This window comes from Cetorhinus maximus, chromosome 17 (genome assembly GCF_964194155.1).
Source record: "Cetorhinus maximus chromosome 17, sCetMax3.hap1.1, whole genome shotgun sequence".
Classification (NCBI taxonomy): Eukaryota; Metazoa; Chordata; class Chondrichthyes; order Lamniformes; family Cetorhinidae; genus Cetorhinus; species Cetorhinus maximus.
In genome coordinates this window covers 61,839,980-61,861,152 of record NC_135895.1, presented here as the reverse complement: position 1 = coordinate 61,861,152, position 21,173 = coordinate 61,839,980, and the positions used below count along the sequence as shown (strand labels likewise).

The window sequence follows — 21,173 nt, the reverse complement described above, 5'->3', positions numbered from 1 at the left end:
AAAAGTCAGGAGCTGGATGAAGTGCAGTTATTTCTGTAACTGAGTCCAGAGGGGTAGAATGTCCATTTGACCAGGTTGGGTTGGGGATAATGACTCTTGAAGTAAGTTTTGGGTATACATTGATCTGCTTGATCACTGCTTTTAAATATTTATCAATTGTGAAATATGAAAGTGCTTAAAATTAATCAGAATACAGTTTTGTAAAAAGAAATCAAGTGGAGCATGTCCCTAGACCCCTTGAAAAATGCACGAAGTTTTCATGCACTTGTGTTTATTCCCTTCAAATACAAGTGGATACATCTTAGGTTACAAAGCTCGTCTAACTTCTTACTTTCACATGTTGGGGCCATATATGTAGAAGTTAGAAATTTCTTACTGGGGATTGTGTTAGCTTTTTGAAACTATGAGTTAATTTTTGTTAGTTTTTAGGTTGGCATATTTGTACACAGAAGCCCTGATTTTAACCTAACACACCCATTGAGAATGAGGCATATTCAGGTCAGACTTCAATAGAGCGTAAAATCAGGTGGGGAGTACATTGATTGTCCGACCCCAACATGGCCATTTCTCACAGATTAAAAATGAGGTTCAGATCTTTTTTAGAGGCTCAGATTATCCATCTGAGATTTGGCCCATTGTAATTTAAAATCTAGGCATAGCAACATGCCATAATCAGCAAAGCATTGCACTTCTCTCTCTCTCTAGTTCAAAACTCATATTCAAAACACTTTAACCTGAGTTGACAGAGGAAGTGGTTTCAGTAAAAAAACACTGCCACTTCCTTATAGTAGCAGATAACACACCAACATGTAGAAAGAGTCTTACACATCTTATTACAAATAACAAAACTCCCTTAGGCTGAACACTACCAATGTGGTTGTAAGCAGCAATTCATATTTTCTATAAAATACTGCAGGGGGTGAACTTGGTCTTCAACAGCAACAAAATGGACAATAATCAACAGCCTATTTTACAACCCACACAAATTTTCTTTCCACTGAAATATTGCTAAAGATTGATTTCACCCAGAGTTTCTGACTCAGGCTCCAGTGTAAAACTCGGTAGGTTTTAGTGACCAAAAAAGGAACTGGGTAGTGCGTGACACTGAAACTTGTCTCCCATCCCAGGTTTCTGTGCTTTTTTTCAATGTTTGCTTTTGTTTTGCAGGACACTGTGCAAGAACAAGTTGTGTTGCAGCAAAGATCCTGAGAAACAGATTGCACATAAAATGAAATTGCCTGTTTCTTTTCCTGTCATGTGGCACTGAGAGTAGAAAGCAAACAGTAAAAAGCAAACAGTAAAATATAACACACTAACAAGTTAAAACTTAGCAATAAGCTTCGTTCCAATAATTTCCTCCCTCTTCCACGAACAGCACAGCATCTGATATATTTTTCCACCTTCCCCATGGTTAACAATGTCAATGCAATCAAATTACTCCCCAAGTTCAAGTGATTCTTGGGCCTGACACCTGCTATGTTTTGATGTACATTTTCCAACAATACGGCAACAACATGCTGCCCCTTACATCTTTATTTATCCAACTAAAATAAGTTCCATCTGTGGATTTACTTATTTGTATAACGAAGCAACATAAGGGGCTCAATCGGTTTATTTACTTATCTTCTTGCAGTGGATAAGGAGAAAGCTATTTATTTATGGGCTCAATTTTTTTTTAAATGCATGAACATGACCAGAGGAGATAGACCAGTTTTGTTTAATAAGGAGGGTAGTGCCAAACTCTTGAATATCCTGCAAGATCTGACAACAGGTGCACAGAACATACCTCTAGAAAAGTTGGCACAATTTAGTTCACTAGTGTCATAAACTAGGTTAACAGCTTATGTATGTATGCATACCACAAAGTGTTGTCTGTCAGCCTGTTCCACATTTACTGCTGTCCCATGCAAATCACTCAAAAATCTTATGACTCTTTTACTGTAAAAAAATAATAAACTACCACACAATGTACCAGTGGTGGTACGGATAAAGGTCTCAGAGATGATCCCTAGTCAGAATTAAGTTAGTTGATTTAAGCCTGGGCGGTATTGGCAGTGCTATAACAGATCTCCTTTGAACTCCAAAGGGGAATAAATTAGCTACTCCTGACTGCTACCTAGTAAAACTTGCTAGAAATAGGTATCAATGTAAATCAGGCAGGAACAGGCAGTGTCATGATGCTCCCATGGTTAAATATTGTGTCAATATTCATTATGCTCATACGTGAGGTACCATTAGGATGAAATACTGAAGGACTGCAACAGCAGCTATCTCTTGCAGGAAACAAGGGGAGAAATCGTGTTTCAAGATGGGGGCGGGGAATGAACTCTTACCTCTTTTGGTGCACGTCTCCATTTTATTCCCACGCTTCCTGTGATCATCACCTCATGTTCTCTCTCTTTGTGTTCCTTCTCAATGGGCTCATAGCTGGGCATTGCCCGTTCATTTTCTGCTGAGATCAACAGGCTTGTTGGTTTGTACATTTCTGCCCCAAAATTCTTCGTCAAAGACTCGAGGGTAGCCAGGTACTTGACCTTGAGGTCATGAGGAGACACGTTGCTATCGCAAACTGTCCTATTGTTGAACTCTTTCAGGAAATTTTTGAAGACATTATTGATTCGACACCTGGTCAGGATGTTTCGCTGTTTGATGCTTCGGTTCAATGTTTCAGGAATGTAATGCTTATAACTGAAAGAAAGCAAGGGAAATTGTATTTTCCAATAATATGTTACCTGTCCTTTATTTATTTTATTTTTGCACTATGGAATGACACCGCAATTAGCATTGCCCTGCTTTTTTAAAATTGATTTTAGATAACATTTCTGATATTTTACACACAGGATGTGATATCTTAGTTATTCTTTTCCAAATTAACTCAACATCCAATGGAAAATGGTGCCATTGCCTAATATTCAAAGAGGCTAATACAACAGAACCACAGTTCATGAGATTTGGCGTTGCAGACATTCCAAGGTCCTGTGTTGCAGATCAACATTCAACTTCTGAATGTTTCCTGGCTGCTAGTGAAGCTGCCTTCACAAGAGTAGATTGTTGCCAAATAGCCAACTTTGCATACGCAAGAATAGCATCAACTTGTGTGAAAGGCGTGCTGGAAGCCTGAAATGAGGTAAATAATTACTTTCCGTCCCAGGTCATTATGGAAAATGGTTCAATATCTCATAAAGATCCCAATTTCCACTCCATGGCCAGGATTTTCCCGTCGGCGAGCGGGGGCGGAGCCCGCACGCTAATGCGTAAAATGACGCAGGGTGATGTCGGGCGGAACTCCCGACGCCAACACGCCAAATTGGGGGAAAATTCTGCCCCATATCTTTTTCCCTTACTCACTCACTCAGTCTCACACAAATGTATGATTTCAAGGACAAGACAACAAACATAGAATATATGGCCTATAAGCAATGCCTGAAGAGTTGTCTTGCAGCCAATATTATAATGTATGCTCCACTTTAGTTTTGCAAGGTTACCTGCAGGAGCTGGCCAGCATTCCTTGTACCTTGTAATCAAGCAAGACCTCAGAGCACTCTGTGGCACTCTTTCCATCTGTTGCAAGTGCTAGTACAGTTATAAACAGAAATATTAGGAAATAGAGATAGTTTAAGTAAGTTATATTTGTATTTGTGGGTATTAGAAATGAGGTTTAGCTTTAATGTTTAAGTTTGATTTGTATTTCTGTGTTAAGAAAAGGTCAAGTTGAGTTTTAGTTTCAGTTTAAAAGGTACCTGCATTTCTAATGAGTGTTTATGACTGTAAGAGAAGTTAAGCAAACACAAGAGTAGAAAAACTGGGCAGTTCCATAGCAACAGGGGTCTAGAGAGGCAGGTCCCTCCCACAGACACACACAAGAAACCAGAAACAGCAGTTGGATTTGGAAGCTGTTTGAGTTCAGTTGGGTTTTGAAGACAGCTGCCAGGAAGAAACAGCCTAGAATGGGCAGATAGCCAGTTCCATGCTAAAGTTGGTTGAAAGTAGCTGCCAGGGAGAGACTGGAGAAAAAGGGACAGATTGCAAGCCCCAAGCTAAAGAAAAAGTCCCCAAATCCAGGGGAGTAGAACAGGAGAAAGTCCCAAGCAGACCTTCTAGTCAAAGGAAGGACAGGAACCTGGAAAAGGTCCTGTTAAGTGGAATTAAGAGTGAGGAGCAGAGAAAGGCTTCAAGCTTGAAGAGATAAAGGCTTCTGAGAAGCCAGAAGGTCCAAAGGGACAACTGAAGATCTGTAACTCTTTGCTAGGGGCATATGAAGCAATGGTGTACTGTTGACAGCTGAGTCAGTGAGAGAGTGAGTGCATGGAAGAAAGCTTGAATGCATGTGGTGACCCAGGGAAGAGGAACATCAGAAGGAGAGTTCGAAACACTGGAGGTGGATCCTTGTGGAAGGTACCTAAGAGAAGGCGTCAGTTTGGGAGATGATTCCAAAGTGAGTTCTTGGAGAGTGGAGATTGAAAACCCTTGTGTGAAAGACAGAGCTCAGTGAGATTGGTTGGCTCACGGTGCGACAAGCATCTGGGGGGAACTGAGGAGAGACGCATCGCATTTGGTTGAGGCGGCATCTGTCACTCAGTTTCAGAGTGTGGCGTGTCTGACCACAGGTCGCTAATTGGTTTGCATGGACTATACTTACTATGAACATTAGAGTATAAAGTAGCTTTTGTAACTTGTGTTATTCTTACAAATCTGAATATATCTGCAAAGGTATAGTTGTGGGTGAAGGAGTATTGTAATATAGTTCATTTTTTCTTGTTTAATAAATGTTTTATGCTGTTGTTAAAAGTTCATTATCTGACTCCAGTGACTCTGTTCAGTAGCCATTCTCCAGGTCTCTAACTAAACAAATAAAAGTTAGGATCTATCAAGCCTGAGATCAGGCTTGTCCAGTTGTAACATCAGCTGGAATCACAACATAAGCAGAATATTTTTTAAAAGGTGTGAAATTTGTAAATATTGATGTTGAGAGAGACTCGGGTGTACTTGTAGAAGGAACACAGAAAGTTAGCATACAGATACAGCAAACAATTAGGAAGGCAAATAGCATGTCGGCCTTTATTGCAAGGGTATTAGAGTACAAGAATAAGGAAGTCTTGGTACAATTATACAGAGCTTTGGTGAGACCACATCAGGAGTAGTGTGTGCAGTTTTGGTCTCCACATTTAAGGGTATACTTGCATTGGGGGCAGTTCAGCAAAGGTTCAGTAAATTGGTCCCTGGAATGAGAGGGTCGTCCTATGTTGAGAAGTTGAATAAAATGGGCTATACTTTTTAAATTCATTTTGGGATGTGGGTGTCGCTGGCTAGGCCAGCATTTATTGCCCATATCTAATTGCCCTTGAGAAGGTGGTCTTGAGCTGTCTTCTTGAACTGCTACAGTCCCTGTTGTGTAGGTGCACCCACAATGCTGTTACAATAGGTTAAGTGACTCTCCGGAGTTTAGGAGAATAAGAGGTGATCTTAATTGAAACATACAAAACTCTGAAGGGGCTTGATAGGGAAGACACCAAGAGATTATTATGGCTACTGGGGAATCTAAAATACAGGAATACAGTCTCAGGATGAGGGATTGATCATTTGGGACAAAGGTGATGAGAAATTTCTTCACTGAGAGAGCTGTGAACCTTTGAAAATCTCCACCACAGGGGTTTGTGGATGCTCCATCATTAACTATATTTGAGGCTGGGATAGACAGATTTTTGGTCTCTCAGGGAATCAAGGGATATGGGGAGCAGGCAGGAAAGTGGAGTTGAAGCTGAGGATCAGCCACATTGTGGAGCAGGCTGGACAGTTTTTATGGTCTACTCTGCTCTTGTGTTCTCTCTTTCTTTCTCCTCCTGCTGATCAGTCTCTCTTTCTCTACCTTTCTCTAGCTCTCTCCCCCCTACACTGATTGCAGTTTCTCTTTCTCTCTCACCCCTGCTGATCACGGTCTCTCACTCCATCCCCACCACGGATGACGGTCGCTGACTCTCTCCCCCAGCTGATCAGTCTCACTCTGTCTCTCCCCAGCTGATTACAGTCTCTCTCTCCCCCTGCACTGATCTTAGTCTCTCTCTCTCTCCCCCAGCTGATCACAGTCTCTCTCTCTCCCAGCTGATCAGTCTCTCTCTCACCCCCACTGATCAAAGTCTTTCTCTCTCCCCAGCTGATCAGTCTCTCTCTCTCCCCCCCCACTGATCAAAGTCTTTCCCCTCTCCCCCAGCTGATAGTCTCTTTCTCTCTCCCAGCTGATCAGAGTCTCTCTCTCTCTCCCCTGCACTGATCAGTCTCTCTCTCTCCCCCAGCTGATCAGAGTTTCTCTCTCCCCCAGCTGATAGTCTCTTTCTCTCTCCCAGCTGATCAGAGTCTCTCTCTCTCTCCCCTGCACTGATCAGTCTCTCGCTCTCTCCCAGCTGATCAGTCTCTCTCTCTCTCCCAGCTGATAGTTTCTTTCTCTCCCCCAGCTGATCAGAGTCTCTCTCTCTCCCCCGCATTGATCACAGACCCTCTCTCTCTCCCCCAGCTGATCACAGTCCCTCTCTCTCTCTCTCTCTCTCCCCCAGCTGATCAATCTCTCTCCCCCCCTCCCCGCACTGATCTTAGTGTCCCTCTCTCCCCCACATGATCACAGTCTCTTTCTCTCTCTCTCTCCCCAAGTTGATTAGTCTCTCTCTCTCTCCCAACTGATCACAGTCTCTCTCCCTGCCTCCATCCCCACACTGATCTTATTCTCTCTCTCCCCCAGCTGATCACAGTCTCTCTTTCTCTCCCTTTCTCTAGCTCTCTCCCCCCTACACTGATTGCAGTTTCTCCTTTTCTCTCTCACCCCTGCTGATCACGGTCTCTCACTCCATCCCCACCACGGATGACAGTCTCTGTCTCTCTCCCCCAGCTGATCAGTCTCACTCTCTCTCTCTCTCTCCCAGCTGATCAGTCTCTCTCTCTCTCCCCCCCCACTGATCGCAGTCTCTCTCTCCCCCCACTGATCGCTGTCTCTCTCTCTCTCTCCCACTGATCGCAGTCTATCTCTCTCTCTCCATCCCACTGATCACAGTCTCTCTCTCTCTCCCCCCACTGATCACAGTCTCTCTCTCTCTCCCCCCACTGATCGCAAACTCTCTCTCTCTCCCCCCACTGATCGCAAACTCTCTCTCTCTCCCCCCACTGATCGCAATCTCTCTCTCCCCCTACTGATCGCAGTCTCTCTCTCTCTCCCCCCACTGATCGCAGTCTCTCTCTCTCCCCCCACTGATCGCAGTCTCTCTCTCTCTCCCCCCACTGATCGCAATCTCTCTCTCCCCCCACTGATCGCAATCTCTCTCTCTCTCCGCCCACTGATCGCAGTCTCTCTCTCTCTCTCCCCCCACTGTTCGCAGTCTCTCTCTCTCCCCCCACTGATCACAGTCTCTCTCTCTCCCCCCACTGATCGCAGTCTCTCTCTCTCTCCCCCCCACTGATCACAGTCTATCTTTCTCTCCCCCTGCCGATCGCAGTCTCTCTCTCTCTCTCGTTCTCCCGCTCCCCACCCCACCAATCACAGTCTCTCCTTCTCCCAAACCCCACCAACTGAGGTCTCTACTACCCTGCTGATAACTGGCCTCCCCTCACTCCATTTGGTGCCTTTTCTCTCCCGTTTGCCAGTGCCCATTCCCAGTTGCGGCTCTCTATTTGTCCAGCTGCTGGAACAAAACATCATAATGTAGTCTTGCTGTTACTTCTGGCAGAACCTCCACATCTCTGGCCTTGACTGGTTCTTCAGCCATTTTCTTAGCGATGCAGGAGGTAAGGAATAACAGAGCGGTTGAATTGGAGTGGCTCTATTTCCCATTGCATTCCCTCATTCTGATATTTTAATACCCTGGTACTGATGATGGAGCCTTTAATGAAAGGAAATGTCCTATGACATACATAATACCCCGATGTCATTTTGTTCCCTTGCAGAATGGGGCAGCCACTCTGACTGTGCCAAGTGATGAACCTGTCAGGAAATCAACTTTTCTTAGTGGAACCCGGGGAGGAAGCAGGACTTGATCCTTCCCTGCCAGGCAGCTGACCAGCATTCAACTGAGAAAACCTTGACACAAAAATGTAACAAAACACGCCAACGGTAAAGTATGGTTTTGTAGACAGGAACTGTGTACAGACGTTTTTCCAAACCAGGAAACACAACTTAATAATTAGGAAGTTAATGCCAGATGGGGAGTCAGATAAAATTTCATCACTCAGAGTTGAGGGCTAAATAAGCAGAAAGGACCATTGCAGCAGACAGTATAAATGGATTCAAGAGACAACTAAATATATTACTGAAGAGGGGAAGGATTGGAACATTTGGTGAGACAATGTAGAGGGGATATTTGGATGAGGGACTTGTTTAGCCCAATGACCAATTCAAGCCTTTATAATTTACAATAATTTGGTGGTAAACAAGAAAGGTTTTCTAAAAGCTACTATGTAAGAAATTATATTCCAAAGTAACATCCCTACCCCCTTTTCTGACAGTTCTTCACGATCTTACCTCATTTCCTTGGAGATCTCTTGCAGTGGGATTTTCCGGTTAAGAGCCTGATGGGTCATGGCCAGTACAGCCATTCCCAGACACTCATTCTCTATTTCATGAAATTCATAATCGTTCTTAGGATCTCGAACAGGTGCTAGACCTTTGATCAAATCATATTGTCCCTAGAAGAAAAAATTCAGATCAATTACAAATTAGACCGACGTTCCTCGAGGCTTGGTACCTGCTGAATTTGATCAACCCCAGCTTCAAAAACTTTTCTTTTAAAATTCTACCTGAGCAAACAGGTATTCCAGGGAATTTGCATCCAAAAGAGGAGTTCCGTTTTCTGTACTTTTGGGATCATAGCCATTTTTCTGCTTTCTTATAGGAGAGTGTCTCCAGATAGGTTGCTCATTTTCATTGGATCCATGCCAGTTTCCAAAGAAGAACCTGAAGAAACAGGGTATTGTTGGTACTGGAATTCAGTCAATGTGGTAACAATGGCAGAGAGTAATGGATACTGTAGACGTACAACTAGACAGGCATTAGTGGCACAAAGCATTTGATTTCCATCAAACAGAATCCAGGCACTTGCCTACAAGATTTTCTTGTTTTAAAGTAACATTAGCAACCTAACAGCAGGCTCAATTCCACAGCATGCCGTGTATTTACCAATTGAGGCATTGGCCAGCTGAGACACTTCTCAGTAAAGTAGACTGATTTCATCATTACAGGAGGTTTAACAATGAAACAGTGACTCTAAAGATGTCAAAGTACTATGAACAGCTGACTCATACTGAGTAAGTATGCTGACCACCTTTCATTAACTCATATAAGTAACAATTCTACACAGTGAGTGTTTGAAAGCTATTTGAACATTTTTCTTTCTTTATTCTTTCATGGGATGTGGACTGGTAAATGCTGGTAAGTCCAGCATTTGTTGCCCATCCCTAACTGCCCTTGAACTGAGTGGCTTGCTAGGCCATTTCAGAGGGCAGTTACAAGTCAACCACATTGCTGTGGGTCTGGAGTCACATGTAGGCCAGACCGGGTAAGGATGACAGATTTTCTTCCCTGAGCAACAAGAGCAAACCGATGGGTTTTTACAACAATCGATAATAGTTTCATGGTCACCATTACTGAGACTAGCTTTCAATTCCAGATTTTTATTCCACCAGCTGCCATGGTGAAGACAGGACTTCATCTCCACAAGGACTGTGCGGTGGTCACACCTACCAATACTCTCAAGGACAGATGCTTCTGTGACAGGTAGGTTGGTGATGATGAGGTCAAGTATGTTTTTCCCTCTTGTTGGTTCCCTCACCACCTGCTGAAGATCCAGTCTAGCAGCTATGTCCTCTAGGATTCAGCCAGCACAGTGAATGGTGGTGCTACCAGGCCACTCTTGGTGACGGACATGAAGTACCCCACCCAGGAGTACATTCTGTGCCCTTGCCACCCTCAGTGCTTCTTCCAATTGATGTCCAACATGGAGGAGCACTGATTATCAGCTGAGGGGTGAGGGGTGATGGTGATCAGTAGTAAACAGCAGGAGGCTTCCTTGCCATGTTTGACCTGATGCCATGAGACTTCATGGGGCCCAGGGTCAATGATGAGCTCTCCCAGGGTAACTCCCTCCTGACTGTATACCACTATGCCACAGGGCAGGACATACCCAGGGATGGTGATGGTGGTGTCTGGGACATTGTCTGTAAGGTATTATTCTGTGAGTACAACTAGGCAGGTTGTACAATAGCTGGGTCACCTGTCTCACCTGCCATGAGCACTTTCCACCAGGCCTCCATGAATAACTATCAGAAGAGCAGGAACCCAGCCAGATAAACATGTCCAGAAAGATCTACATCAATCGTAGCCTGTCTACAGCTATCCTGTCTGAGATCAGTCAAGTCTGGGGATTGAACTTGGGGCTTTCCTTACATGGTCAGTGCACCTACCTACAGAACCATCAAGAATAGCTACAAAATTCTCTACAAAATAGCTACAATATTCTCCCTCCACTTGGACCCCTCCCTCTGGATTCTTACCTTCTCTTGATCTTTTCACTGAGAACTGTCGGCGTGACATTAGCCGTCTCAATTTCTCTGCTCCTCTCACCCATTCTAATCTGTCTCTCTCTGAACTCACTGCACTCCGTTCTCTCAGGTCCAACCCCAACATTGTCATCAAACCCGCTGACAAGGGTGGTACTGTTGTTGTCTGGCGCATTGACCTCTACCTCGCGGAGGCTGAGCGTCAACTCGCAGACATTTCCTCCTACCTCTCCCTGGACCATGACCCCACCACAGAACATCAAGCCATTAGTTTCCAGGACTGTCACTGACCTCATCTCCTCTGGAGATCTTCCTCCCACAGCTTCCAACTTGATAGTCGCCCAACCTCGGACGGCCCGCTTCTACCTCCTACCCAAAATCCACAAACAGAACTGTCCTGGCAGACCGATCGTGTCAGCCTGTTCCTGCCCCACGGAACTCATTTCTCGTTATCTTGACTCCCTTCTCTCTCCCCTTGTCCAGTCCCTTCCCACCTACATCCGTGATTCCTCTGACACCTTACGTCACATCAACAGTTTCCAGTTCCCTGGCCCCAACCGCTTCCTCTTCACCATGGATGTCCAATCCCTCTACACCTCCATCCCCCACCAGGATGGTCTGAGGGCCCTTAGCTTCTTCCTTGAACAGAGGCCCCAACAATCCCCATCCACCACTACTCTCCTCCGTCTGGCTGAACTTGTTCTCACACTGAACAATTTCTCCTTTAACTCCTCTCACTTCCTCCAAATAAAAGGTGTGGCTATGGGTACCCGCATGGGCCCCAGCTATGCCTGTCTCTTTATGGGGTATGTGGAACATTCCTTGTTCCAGTCCTACTCCGGCCCCCTCCCACAACTCTTTCTCCGGTACATCGATGATTACTTCGGTGCTGCTTCATGCTCTCGTCGGGACCTGGAAAAATTTATTAATTTTGCTTCCAATCTCCACCCCTCCATCATCTTCACATGGTCCATCTCTGACACTTCTCTTCCCTTCCTTGACCTCTCTGTCTCAATTTCTGATGATAGACTGTCCACCAATATCCATTACAAGCCTACCGACTCCCACAGCTACCTCGACTACAGCTCCTCACACCCCGCTTCTTGTAAAGACTCCATCCCATTCTCTCAGTTCCTTCGCCTCCGTCGCATCTGTTCTGATGACGCTACCTTCAAAAACAGCTCCTCTGACATGTCCTCCTTCTTCCTTAACCGAGGTTTTCCATCCACGGTCGTTGACAGGGCCCTCAACCGTGTCCGGCCCATATCCTGCGCATGCTCCCTCACGCCTTCTCCTCCTTCCCAGAAACATGATAGGGTCCCCCTTGTCCTCACTTATCACCCCACCAGCCTCCGCATTCAAAGGATCATCCTCCGCCATTTCCGCCAACTCCAGCATGATGCCACCACCAAACACATCTTCCCTTCACACCCCCGGCGGCATTCCGTAGGGATCGTTCCCTCCGGGACACCCTGGTCCACCCCTCCATCACCCCCTACTCCTCAACCCCCACTTATGGCACCTCCCCATGCCCACGCAGAAGATGCAACACCTGTCCCTTCACTTCCTCTCTCCTCACCGTCCAAGGGCCCAAACACTCCTTTCAAGTGAAGCAGCATTTCACTTGCATTTCCCCTAACTTAGTCTACTGCATTCGTTGCTCCCAATGCGGTTTCCTCTACACTGGAGAGACCAAACGCAAACTGGGCGACCGTTTTGCGGAACACCTGCGGTCTGTCCGCAAGAAAGACCCAAACCTCCCTGTCGCTTGCCATTTTAACACTCCACCCTGTTCTCTTGCCCACATGTCTGTCCTTGGCTTGCTGCATTGTTCCAGTGAAGCCCAACGCAAACTGGAGGAACAGCACCTCATCTTCCGACTAGGCACTTTACAGCCTTCCGGGCTGAATATTGAATTCAACAACTTTAGATCTTAAACTCCCCCCCCCCCCATCCCCGCCCCGTTTCTTCCCCCCCCCCCCCAACCCCCCGCTTTTTTTTTCAATAATTTATATAGATTCTTCTTTCCCCACCTATTTCCATTATTTTTAAATCTAAAACTAAAACCTTGTTAGCCTTTCCACCCCACCCCCACTAGAGCTGTACTTTGAATATCCTGTCCTCCATTCTTAATTCGCACTTTTCTCAGACAAAACACCTCTTTGACCCTTTTGTCTGTGACATCTTTTGATTATCTGCTCATCTCCACAATCACCACACCCTCAATGTCTCTCTCTCCCCCCACCACCACCACCCCCCCCACCCCCCCACCTTAAACCAATTTATATTTCTCCCTTCTTCTAACTATGCTTCAGTTCTGCCGAAGGGCCATGAAGGCTCGAAACGTTAACTGATTTCTTCTCCGCCGATGCTGCTAGACCTGCTGAGTTTTTCCAGGTAATTCTGTTTTTGTTTTACAAAATTCTTTTATATTTAATCAAACATAGCCAGATATTGGAAGGTTTGTCAATACTTATGTACTTTAACAAGAAGCCTGTGCAAGGCTAATTCAAGAGCAAATATCTCAAGTCTGGTTCTTCCTGATAAGCAGACGCGGTCACAAATGTTTGCGTCAAAATGGTATTTACATAGTCCATGCCAAAAACCACTACACACTGCTCACTTCTATAAATAGCTATTCCAAATCAGCCAAACAAAAACAACCATCAAAATAAAAAGGACAAAAAGAAATACACAGCCAGACAATCAACATCTGTAAAGAGAAAAAAAAATAGGTTTTGGTGTATATCCTTCATGTTTTCATGAAAACAGAAAAGATAAGTTCTGATATTTGTTCTTTGCAACTACTGACTGAGCTGCTGCACCATTTCCAACTTGTTCCATTTGTACATTAAAAATAAACCAACTGATGTGTGTCAATAACAGTTCCCTGACTCAAAGGGAATGAACAGACCAATGAAGCTTGAAATTGTTGATAAAACCAGCAACAAATTACATTCCACCTGAAGCTTGATGCACGACAACATTAAGTTGTGTAACTCAGCATCCATTGTCCTTCTTGCTAACCCCATCATGCTCTGCTGAGATCTTGACTATGGAGAGACAACAAAAAATATAGGAGCATTTTTGTGTGGCAGAATCATCGCCAGGATCATCCGATACTTCTCCTAACTATCGCTTTCAAACAACTTTGGTGGAGGCCTGGGAGCAGCCTGTTCACCTTCATGCATACATGCAGCCTGATGCAAATGGGATGGAGCAGCGAAAATATACTCTCCACGAAATTTGAAATAGATTACAATATATAAAAATTAATATATTGGTAAAGCTAAAGTAACAAAATGTAAGCTTGCTGTACTTTTAAAAAAAGGATGCAAAATGCATGTACATTACTCAAATGCAAATATCCATATTGTATACCCAGCCTATTCTGATGTCCCTGCACTTCATGAGTTATAGCATTTGTTGTTTGTCTTGGGCCACAACATATCCAAACCCCTAACCATAAACCACTGCTCAGAACATGAACTGCAAAGGTTCCCCTTTCATATTGCAGGCTGGAGTTTTGTCTGAGTTTGTTCAGAATACCCATTTTCTTTTTATCTAGTTGGTTATTTAGAGAAAGGCAGCATCAGGTGAATGCACAGAAGCAAGTTTCTTTTCCTCAAGGATTTAAGAGATTATGCAAATATTTGGATGATTTCTAGTCACTTACAGACACACACACTCTTGCAAATACAGGAACAAAATTAGGCAGTTCCCACTTAAATGATAGCCAGGATATTAACAGGACTGAGGTACATAGGTAGGGAGTGGGGAGTTTTCGGATGGGAAACCCAGAAGTCTGACTTTCCTCACATGGAGTTTCCACAGCATGTGTCTTTTGTCCTTGACTGATTCCCTTCCCAGAAATCAGCCTGAGTGACAGGCTTGGCTACCAGTTGGGCGAGAATGATTCAGGAATAGGCCGCAGCAACAGGTAAGTCTGATCCATGGGCCTGGGGAGAAGGGGAGGGAGTGGAGAGTGGTCTTAGCCTTGATTCTTGGGGTAGGAGTGGGTAGGAACATAAGAGTTAAGAATAAGAGTAGGCCATTCAATCTTCGAGCCTGGTCCACCATTTGATAAGATCATGGCTGATCTGATTGTGGTCTCAACTCCACTTCCCTGTTCATCACCCAGAAATAGAGTAGGGTCAGGGTGGGTGCCTTGTCCCTGATTCAAGGGTGGGGGAGCTCCAAATCATGACTCATAGGTCTTTGCATGGAGCTTGTCCTCGCTCCCCTTCAGCTGATGAGCTTTACAGGGCATGGGGAATGTGGCTGGTCACTGTTATCATGCAAGTAAAATCAGAGGTTGACAGCATCATTAAAATGCTATTTTATATTAATAAAGCTACTTCCTAGACTAGATTGGTGTCTGTCCGTGTCCCACCTCCGTTCAACCTGGAAGTGGACAGTTGGGAGTGGGTTTCACATTTTTAAAATTTTACTTCAGCACCAACCCACTTGTTAAAATTCATCTCAATATCCTCCCTCATACATTTCGCTTTTCCTGAACTTTGGGATGAGGGGTGGCAGCAGACCTCTGGAATTCAAGTGGATATTTTTCACGTGAGTTTAAATGGTGGCTGAGATCTGATAACCCACTGTAGATTCAGGATCAAATCCAAGCCCTTCTTGGTGTGTGTAGTTCAGTTCCACTGTGGGCAATGAATTTACTCACTGAACATCACAGGAATCAGAGATGGATTTTTTTTATGCTTTTCTAGAAAAGGTTACTAAAATGTTAATGCTCTGCCGTCAAAAAACATCAAAAGTTTCCAGGGGCTATTTAGTGACCAGATAACACTGAGCAAGTATAAAAAGCTAATAATGGAACCACACTCTGAAAAGATGTGTATCAAAGAATAAATTTATTATTAGCAGTTTGAAACTATTCAGTATTCAGATTTTAGAGAAGGGTTACAATAAACTGTGAATTCTCATTTTTATAATTAAATGCAGTGGATTATTATTCACAATAAGACAACAGATGCATTGTTTCAAATGGGCAGCAAAATCATATCAGAATCTACTCCTAAGTTGCAACATTTAAAAGCCTCGAGATCTAATTACTCAAAGTTAATTCGAAGCAATAGAAATATGTTTTCTATACTCTATACTACCCTAAATACTTCTAAAAGATCATCTTTCCAACAACTCTTTACCAAGCTGAAATGATCAGGCATATCCAGTCTTTGCACACATCGTAGACCCTTGACATTAAGGATCAGTTTTATCCTTTGTGAATTGCCTCCAACACTTGATTGTCTCCTTGTATCCCTGTGCAGCACATTACGACAGTGGTGGGGGGGTGGGGCAGTGGAGAGAAAGACGCCCCACCACCCCGACCCCAGAAGCAAAGTCGGCGTGAGGCCAACCTGCCCCGCAGCTATAATGCACTGCAGGCAGGCAAAATAGGGCAGTGTGGGACTTCCACCCCTTGCTGGGGAGGAAGTCCCACCCTCGGGGGGCTGCCAGCCAATCCGATTGGCTGGCAGCTCCAGCAGTCCTGGCAGTGCCAAGAGCATGTTAGTGGGCACTGCCAGGACTGCAACCAGCAACAAGAAGGCGGCACATGGGTCCCAGAGCCAGGTAAGTCTGGGGTCTTGGGCAGGGAGGGTTTGGTCGGTTTAGGAAGTGGGGCGCGGGGTTGGTGTGTTTTATAGAGCAAGTGGATAGAAAGAAAGGGAGCTGCTCCCCAATGCACAAAGGGCCCCTACCTGAAGATAAAGCCCTCCTTCCTTCCCGCCGTTTGAAAAGGTTTTTTGAAAAAGCAGCCTGCCCATCCTGCCCGACTGCCCGTGCCAGCCATTTTATGGTGTGGGCAGCAAGTTAGCGGGGTCAACTGGCTTGATAACAAGCTCAGTTGACTTCCAATTATTTATTTAAATAGGACAGGCAGGCTGCCAATTTCGGCGCCTGCCTACTGCCCGCATTATGGGGGTGAGCACAGGGGTGGGTGGAAAGGTGGTGGGGTGGGCACCTGCCCTATTTTACGCCCAGTGAGGGCACAAAACGCAGCCTCCTGTTTCTCGATGATTGGAACTAGACACAGTACTCAAAGTGATGTGATCTGAGCAGATTACATCATCACTGACTGATTTCTCCATGACTAATGCAATATCAGGAAATGTAAAAAAAATTATATTCTGATGTATGTATTTTAGAAGATTACGATTGTACAATTCTAAATGCTGTTTATGTCATCACAAAATGATTTGCATTCTTTTATTTTAGCTACATCAGACTTTTGCGTCTGACAGATGAGTATCTCTCATCCTCAGACTCCAAACTCTCTTTCTTCCATTACAGCTCATGTTTTTTTCTTTATTTGTCATAGTATTATTGTTTCTGCACCTTTGAGTTTTGTTCTCTACCAAACACACCATATGAGGAACAAGCCAGAAGTGTAAAGGACAATAATCACAGCAATGCCATACAAATTAGGTGGAAAAGAAGGTTAAGTGTGTCAGTGGGAATATCCAGCAAGATACAGGTCTTGTCTTCTTGGGTCTTAAGGAGTATCTCTTTATTGTTTGGAATAGAAAGTCCCATTGCACAATGCCTCGTTATTCTGCCTGATAAATCTCAGGGGAAAAACGTTTGCTCTTACCTGCAGCAGAGTTTTTAGACATTTTATTCGTTTGGCTTAAAAATTCATACATATGGAAACACTGAAGGCAAAGTACCTAGACTTGATTGACCCCACTAATAGTCTAGGTTACTTTTTTCTGGCAAATGAAACAATTTTCTGCCCACTTTAACAGTAGTACAGACCAAACAAACCAGCTGAACATCGACCAAAACTGAAATGTTTGTCTGAAACTTCAACTTCCTAATGGTTTTCTAAAAGCAGAATTTACCAAATGGAAGATTCCTCTTTTTGCCTTTATGAGGTTTTGGGGAAGCCATTAGCCGTTGCAAATCTCAAGTGTTTGCAAGCTATTTACTTGCAGATCTCATTTTGGAGATCATTGGAGATCACTGTAGTTGGTCAGCACCTGATGTTGTTATCAGAGGAGTTCAGAAAAATGCCTATTCCTCAGGTGCTATTAACTTAAAAAGTTTTAAGAAATAAAATGTGGCAATGTGGCACAGCTGGGAGAAACCAGTAAGGGAATAGAGAGAGTTTTCATTTATATCCCGCCTCACCACATCCTCAAATGATCCCAATGTTATAGGTCCAATTATTTACTTTTTAGGCTCAGGCACTTTTGTTTCATAGAGAAATGTGGTTCCTTTTTTTAAATGGCAAGATACTGCAAAATGTAAATGACAGAAATGACTGACTAATTAGCAATTGGTGTTGTTGATTGAGGAAGGAATGTTGACTAGAATGAATTCCCAACTCCTCTTCAATTAATGCCATGGAATATTTTATGTTGACTTGAAAAGGCAAACAAGGCCCAGCAACACTAACCAAAATGAGATCTGCAAGTATATAGCTTGCAAACACAAGATTTGCAATGGCTAATGGCTTCCCCCAAACCTCAGTCCTTTTACCTCCTAAGAAGAAGACATGCTGCTAATCCTTAGGAGGGAGGACAGAGGGGAAGTCAGAGATGGGAAAGGAAGAGCATATGGGCCAGGTGTGGATTGAAAGTAAACTTCAGCCTATCTTTCTTCTCATCTTATATTGCCCCCATTAAGTGTTAACAAACCATATAATGAAACCCTCATATCCCTATTACTGCTGAAAGTTGTAAGTGAATTCTGCTTATCAGAAAACCATTGTAATCTTTCATTTTCCCCTTCTGTGGGTGTGCCAGAGGAAATTAGCAGATATTTTCATGACAGAGGTCCTGAAGGTATAGATGCTTAGGCTCCTACAAGGGAGGACTGGAATACTAGATTGGAGAGGACTGTACACTGCTCAATGGTTCACCTCACCTCAGTTTAGCAGAGGAGAGTGACAAATGGGAAATAAGCAAACAGTAGGCAAAGTAGCATCTGTGAAAGATAGGATCGTAGGGTTAACATTTCTGGTAATATAACCCTTCATTAGGGGTTCTAATGTTGGGTTAAAGACCTGGAACATTAACCTTCCATCCTTTCATCCCAGTTGCTAGCTACCATGCTTCCAGCATTTTCATCCTAGTTGCTAGCTACCATGCTTCCAGCATTTCCTATTTTTATTTCAGATTTGTAGTAACTGAAATTTTTTTTGTTTTATTAGAAAAAAAATAGCAGGCAGTCAATCACCCCTAAGCTGCCCTCAAGGGCCACTAGAAATCCAAGCACCCAATCTGGATTTAAAAAAACTGGCTAAAGAACAGAAAACAGCAAGTCACGGTAAATGGTTGTTTTTCAGGCTGATAGACAATGGTGTTCCTCAAGGATCATTGATGGAATCACTCTTATGGCTTAGAAACTGGAATACAGAGAAAATTTCAAAATTTGCCAATGATACCAAACTTGAGGTCTGAGAAACAGTGAGGATGATACCAATTGACTGCTATAGGACAGTGATCAGCTAGCAGATTAACAGATGGAATTTAAAACAGAGAAGTGTGAGATGATGCATTTTAACAGAAGGGATAGGGAGAGGCCATACAGACTGACTGGATTTCTCTACAGAGCTGGTACGGACTTGATGGGCCAAAAGGCCTTCTTCAGTAATTCAATGACTTGATGAACCCATTCTTGATGACGATATTGGTTCTGAAGGGGAGGAATTTAAGATGACATTGATGTGGCATAAAATCGCCATAAATTGTTTCCTCCAATCATCAGGCTCTATCGCAGCTCTTGGAAATTTACACACAATACTTTAACTGGGAGTTTTAAGATGTCTGTTACCTAGGACTTCCAACATATGTTCATTCAGTTTGTAAAAAAATCTTTCTTGTGAGTAGGAGTCCCGACTGGGACAAGACACTTTGTTCACCAGCCAGCTGGAATACACTAGGTGAGCAGAATTTAATACCCTCCCCAAAAGCGAGTTTGGAGGTGGGGGGGGGTGCACTTAATTGGGCAGAGGGGTGCCAGGTGGTGACTCCCAATCAAATCTAGGCGGGAAGGCTCTTGGACAGCCTTCTGGCCCAGACACCAATTGAGGCCATTAAGTGGGCAAATGATACCCATTTAAGGGCTTCATCCAGCCATCTTTGGTATTCAACCAGTGGAGGGCAGGGCAGTCGCTATGTGGGAAGCCCGAAAAGCAAACCCTGACATATTTGCTTGCGTGCTACCAGGGATGAACCTTGCATCACGAAGTGGGGAGGGGTGGGGGCGCTGAAAGCCAACCCTTCTGCCCTTTCTTCAGACCCTCCCTGCACCCCACTAGCCAGCAATCCCCTCCCAACAACCCCTTTCCCACACACTTTGGCTCCTTTGCTGATCCTGGACCTCTGCTGGGTGCATTGCCGGCAGCTACCATGCGCTGACGGCAATAAGGAGCTTCCAGCCACTGACTGGTGCAGGGGGTAACATATTAGCATGGTCAGAGGATTGGTTAGCTAAGAGGAAACAGAGAGAAGGCATGAATGGGTCATTTTCAGGTTGCCAAGATGTAATGGGTGGAGTGCCATAGAATCAGTGCTGGGGCCTCAATTATTTACAATCTATATCAATGATCTAGATGAAGGCACAAAATGTATGGTTGCTAAATTTGCTAATGACAAAAAGCTGGTGGAAAAGTTAGTTGCGGAGAGGACAAAGAGTCTGCAAAAGGATATAAATAGGTTAAGTGAATGCACAAAAGTTTGGCAGATGGAGTGTAATGTGGGAAAATGTGAACTTATCTACTTTGGCAGGGAGGCTAGAAAAGCAGCATTTTATTTAAATGGAGAGATCTGGGTGTCCTGATACATGAATCAGGAAGTGATGCCCACTTAAGGGCAGGTACAGCAAGTGATTAGAAAGTCAAATGGAATGTTTCCGTTTATTGCAAGGGGAATGGAATATAAAAGTAGGGAATTGTTGCTACAGTTCTACAGGACATTGGTGAGACCACATCTAGAGTACTGTGTACAGTGTTGATTTCCTTATTTAAGGAAGGACATAATTGCATAAGAACCAGTTCAGAGAAGGTTCACTCAGCTCAGCTCAGCTCACTCAGGGGGAGGGGTTATCTTATGAGTTGGACAGGCTGGGCCTGTACGCGCTGGAGTTTAGAAGACTGAGGTGATCTTATTGAAAGATATAAGATCCTGAGGTGACTTGACAGGGTGGATATTTCCCCTCATGGGAGAGACTTGATTTAGGGGGCACAGTTTAAAAATAAGGAGTCTCCCATTTATGATGGAGATGAGAATTTTTTCTCTCAGAGGGTCATGAGCCTGTGGAACTCTCTTCCACAGTGAATGGTGGAGACAGGGTCATTGAATATTTTTAAGGCAGATGTAGATAGACTTCTGACCAACAAGGGAGTCAAAGGTTAAGGGGGGCTGTGGGCAGGAAAATGGAGTTGAAGCCATAATCAGATCAGCCGTGATCATATTGAATGGCAGACCAGGCTCAAAGGGCCGAATGGCCTACCCTGTTCATAATTCATATGTTTGTGTATGTATGTAGCCCTAGGGTCCTTGATCCTGGGGAAGGCCCACTGCTGGCCATTTAATGGCAGGCCTTGCCCAAAGGAGGCGACACGGAGCTCTCGCTGCCTCATCAGTGGACAAGCCCCCCATTGCCTGGAT

At 44.3% G+C, this 21,173-nt stretch overlaps 1 protein-coding gene across 4 annotated transcripts in view; it reads right to left on the bottom strand.

The window, feature by feature from the left end:
• Positions 1-21,173, bottom strand: part of jak1 (Janus kinase 1) — a 177,723-nt gene that overhangs the window by 49,870 nt on the left and 106,680 nt on the right. For all 4 annotated transcript variants that reach the window (XM_078561303.1, XM_078561305.1, XM_078561304.1 and 1 more), the window contains 3 exons: positions 8,776-8,932; positions 8,501-8,664; positions 2,334-2,688 (listed from right to left, as the gene is read on the bottom strand). In XM_078561303.1, coding sequence (XP_078417429.1) covers positions 2,334-2,688; positions 8,501-8,664; positions 8,776-8,932 — 676 coding nt within the window. The remainder of the gene's footprint in view (positions 1-2,333; positions 2,689-8,500; positions 8,665-8,775; positions 8,933-21,173) is intronic.